Here is a 4,998-nt window from a genome sequence, read left to right as displayed (position 1 = left end):
TGTCTGTGTGTGTGTCTGTGTGTGTGTCTGTATGTATGTGTCTGTATGTGTGTGTATCTGTGTGTGTCTGCCCCCCCCACCACCACCAGCCAGCCCCCCCCCACCACCCAGCCCCCCCCCCCCACCACCCAGCCCCCCCCCACCACCACCCAGCCCCCCCCCCCACCACCACCCAGCCCCCCCCCCCACCACCACCACAGCCCCCCCCCCCCGTTGTGAGTGAGGAACGAGAGAGATGCAAAGCTGAAGGAGGCCATTTTTATTGTTGACAATCAACGACTCCGAGTTGAAGACGACGGCGCTCCCACACGTGACCTCCCGCGTGGCTCCGCCTCGCTCCCACGTGACCTCCCACGTGACCTCCCACGTCACACGCGCGGCCACGTGTAGCCACGCCCACTACTTGTAGGCCCAGACGCGCACGGCTCGAACCTGCAGCGCCGCCTCTTCCCCGTCGTTGACTCCGCGCTTCCACGTGGGGAACCACTCAGCCCTGCACGTGGTGGGGGGAGGGGGCGGGGCTTGTGACGCGCAGCGAGGTCACGTGCTCGGCGCGTGACGTCACGGTGGCGCACGTCACAAAGGGAGAAACGGACAAAGGTGCCCTGTCGCCCGGGGTAGCCTCTAGCAGGGCGGTAGGGGCAAGTGCTGCACTCACTCACTCACACTCACTCTCACGACTCACTCATCACTGCAATCACTCGACTCACACACTCACTCATTCACTCACTCTCACACTCACTCACTCACACTCAACGACTCAATCTCAGCTAGCTCAATCACTCACTAGCACTCATTCACACTCAGATCACTCGACTCACACTCACACTCAAGATCACTCACTGCTCACACTCACTCTCACTCAGCACTCAATCACTCATCTCACTCATATCGACTCAATCGACATCGACTCACTCAGCTCACTCATGCACTCAGCTCATCGACTCACTCACTCACGACTCACTCACTCACTAGCTCACTCACTCGACTTCACACTCAATCGACTCAAGCTCACTCTATCACTCATTCACACTCAGATCACTACTAGCACTCGACTCACTCACTAGCTCACTCAGCTCACTCACTAGCTCACTCACTCACTCACACACTCACTCACACTCATTCACACTCATCACTCGATCGACTCAGCTCACTCACGATCACTCACTACACTCATCAGCTCACTCGACACTCGATCTCGACACTCGATATCACACTCAACTCACTCACTCACTCACACGACTCAATCACTCACTCACTCACACTCACCTCACTCAAGCACTCACGCACACTCAATCACTCAGCTACGACACTCACTAAGCATCACTCATCACTCTCACTCATCACTCAATCACAGCTCACTCACTCGACACTCACTCAACTCACTCACTCACTCACACACTCACTCACACTCACTCAATACACACTCACTCACTCACTCACACACTCACTCACTCACTCACTCACTCACATCACTACACTCACTCACTCACACAACTCACATCAGCTCACACACTCACTCACTCACTCACGCACTCAATCACCTCAATCACACTCACTCACTCACTAATCACTCACTCACACTGACTCACGACTCACACTCAACTCACTCACTCACACACCCACTTACTCTCACTCACTCACACTCACCTCACTCACTCACACTCACCCACTCACTCAATCACTCACTCACACTCACTCACTCACACTCACTCACTCACTCACACACTCACTCACACTCATTCACACTCAATCACTCACACACCCACTTACTCTCACTCACTCACACTCACTCACTCACTCACTCACACTCACCCACTCACTCAATCACTCACACACCCACTTACTCTCACTCACTCACACTCACTCACTCACTCACACACTCACTCACACTCATTCACACTCAATCACTCACACACCCACTTACTCTCACTCACACTCACTCACTCACTCACACACTCACTCACACTCATTCACACTCAATCACTCACTCACACACCCACTTACTCTCACTCACTCACACTCACTCACTCACTCACACACCCACTTACTCTCACTCATTCACACTCACTCACACTCACTCAATCACTCACTCACACTCATTCACACTCAATCACTCACACACACTTACTTACACTCACTCACACTCAATCACTCACTCACACACTCACTCACTAACACTCACTCACACTCAATCAATCACTCACTCAAACACTCACTCACACACCCACTCACTCTCACTCACTCACAACACTCACTCACACACTCACTCACACCCACTCACACTCACTCACCCACTCACACAATCACTCTCATCACCCCCCCCCCACCACCACCACCCACTTGGCTTTGTAGAAGTCACTCACTCACTCACACTCACTCACTCACTCACACTCACTCACTCACACTCACTCACTCACTCACTCACACTCACTCACTCACTCACACTCACTCACTCACACTCACTCACACTCACTCACTCACACTCAATCATTCACTCACACTCAATTACTCACTCACTCACACACACCCACTCACACACCCACTCACTCACTCACACTCACTCACACTCACTCACTCACACTCACTCACTCACTCACTCACACTCACTCACTCACTCACACTCACTCACTTACACTCAATCATTCACTCACACTCACTCACTCACACTCACTCACTCACTCACACTCACTCACACTCACTCACTCACTCACACTCAATCATTCACTCACACTCAATCACTCACTCACTCACACACACCCACTCACACACCCACTCACTCGCACTCACTCACCCACTCACACAATCACTCTCATCACCCCCCCCACCACCACCACCCACTTGGCATTGTAGAAGTCCAGCATAGCGGTGGTGGCGCTGTTCTTCCAGGGCTTGGGGTGAGGCTTGTTGGTCCACTCGTCCAAGAAGTTGGACGCTCCACCCACCGCCAGGTTCAACTCCAGGTAGAACTGGCGGGGAGGAGCGGTGGCGCTGCGGTTAGCACGCTAGCAACTCCAGCGGAGCTCCGAGAGTTCGATTCCCGCTCACGGACACCACCACCACCACCGCCACCCGCCGCCACCACCGCCCACCACCACTACCGCCACCACCACCACCGCCACCGCCGCCACTACCACCACCACTACCACCACCACTACCACCACCACCACCGCCACCACCACCGCCACCACCGCCACTACCACCACCACCACCGCCGCCACCACCACCGCCACCACCATCACCATCACCACCACCACCGCCACCACCACCACCACCATCACCACCACCTCCTCCACACCATTCTGCTCACCTCCTGGTCGAACGGGGCCATCTTGGAGGCGCCCTTCCAGGGGTTGTCCACGTGGTTGGGGAACTCTCCCAGAGCCCAGAAGCCTCCGGCGCCAGGAGCCACCTTCAGCGTCTCTTCCCCGTCCAGGAGGAACCTGAAACCAAGCGACAAAGACGACGATGCCAGCCCCTTCCCGGTGTAATAAAGGTCAGCCTGGACCACGTGGCAGCCTGGACCACGTGGCAGCCTGGACCACGTGGCAGCCTGGACCACGTGGCAGCCTGGACCCCCGCTCCAGCGTGGCCTGAAGGAGGGAGCTGTGGGTGAAGGGGAGAGCTGTGAGTGAAGGAGAGAGCTGTGGGTGAAGGAGGGAGCTGTGGGTGAAGGAGAGAGCTGTGAGTGAAGGAGAGAGCTGTGGGTGAAAGAGGGAGCTGTGGGTGAAGGGGAGAGCTGTGGGTGAAGGAGAGAGCTGTGAGTGAAGGAGAGAGCTGTGGGTGAAGGGGAGAGCTGTGGATGAAGGAGGGAGCTGTGGGTGAAAGAGGGAGCTGTGGGTGAAGGGGAGAGCTGTGGGTGAAGGAGAGAGCTGTGGGTGAAAGAGGGAGCTGTGGGTGAAGGGGAGAGCTGTGAGTGAAGGGGAGAGCTGTGGGTGAAGGAGGGAGCTGTGGGTGAAGGAGAGAGCTGTGAGTGAAGGAGAGAGCTGTGGGTGAAAGAGGGAGCTGTGGGTGAAGGGGAGAGCTGTGAGTGAAGGAGAGAGCTGTGGGTGAAGGAGGGAGCTGTGGGTGAAGGAGAGAGCTGTGAGTGAAGGAGAGAGCTGTGGGTGAAAGAGGGAGCTGTGGGTGAAGGAGAGAGCTGTGAGTGAAGGAGAGAGCTGTGGGTGAAGGAGGGAGCTGTGGGTGAAGGAGAGAGCTGTGAGTGAAGGAGAGAGCTGTGGGTGCAGGAGGGAGCTGTGGGTGAAGGAGGGAGCTGTGGGTGAAGGAGAGAGCTGTGAGTGAAGGAGAGAGCTGTGGGTGAAGGAGGGAGCTGTGGGTGAAGGAGAGAGCTGTGAGTGAAGGAGAGAGCTGTGGGTGAAGGAGGGAGCTGTGGGTGAAGGAGGGAGCTGTGGGTGAAGGAGAGAGCTGTGAGTGAAGGAGAGAGCTGTGGGTGAATGAGAGAGCCGTGGGGACAATGTCATGATGCGGATGCTGCTGATGATGATGCTGCTGATAATGTTGATGATGATGCTGATGATATTGCTGCTGATGATGATAATCCTGATGATGATGCTGCTGATGCTGCTGGCGATGAATCTGATGATGCTCCAGATGATGCTGCTGATGACGCTGCTGATGATGCCGTCACCTGATGTAGTCCGGAGTTCTCTCCACCTCATATTTATGGAAATCACTCCCGAAAGTTCCCTCCTTTGCTTTCCTGCGGTGTTGGGAGAGGCACGGGGGGGGAGGGAGGGGAGGGAGGGAGGGATAAAAATAAAACATCATAAGATAATTCTCACGACGTTTCGGCCACAACGCAAGCAGCCATCTTCAGGTGAAGAACCTTAAGACGGCTGCTTGCGTTGTGGCCGAAACGCCGTGAAGAACCTGAAGACGGCTGCTTGCGTTGTGGCCGAAACGTCGTGAGAATTATCTTATTATGTTTTATTTTATTATTTTATTACTTCCCTTCTACGTGACTTTACCGAAAGAACCAAGAAGATGAATCCCTGCAGT

The 4,998-nt window shown here is 55.2% G+C and overlaps 1 protein-coding gene across 1 annotated transcript; it reads right to left on the bottom strand.

Annotated features, from left to right (window-relative positions):
- Positions 1-254: 254 nt before the first annotated feature.
- Positions 255-4,699, bottom strand: LOC144955382 (beta-1,3-glucan-binding protein-like; the record flags this gene model as incomplete). Its single annotated transcript, XM_078885621.1, has 4 exons — positions 255-493; positions 2,842-2,969; positions 3,311-3,443; positions 4,628-4,699. Coding segments are annotated over 4 exons (427 nt in total), but the record flags the coding sequence as incomplete, so codon positions are not given.
- Between the last annotated feature and the right edge of the window lie 299 nt (positions 4,700-4,998).

This window comes from Lampetra fluviatilis, unplaced genomic scaffold (assembly GCF_964198595.1).
Source record: "Lampetra fluviatilis unplaced genomic scaffold, kcLamFluv1.1 SCAFFOLD_1553, whole genome shotgun sequence".
Taxonomy (NCBI): Eukaryota; Metazoa; Chordata; class Hyperoartia; order Petromyzontiformes; family Petromyzontidae; genus Lampetra; species Lampetra fluviatilis.
Note: the sequence above shows the minus strand (reverse complement) of the source record. Positions and strands in the feature narration are given on the sequence as shown.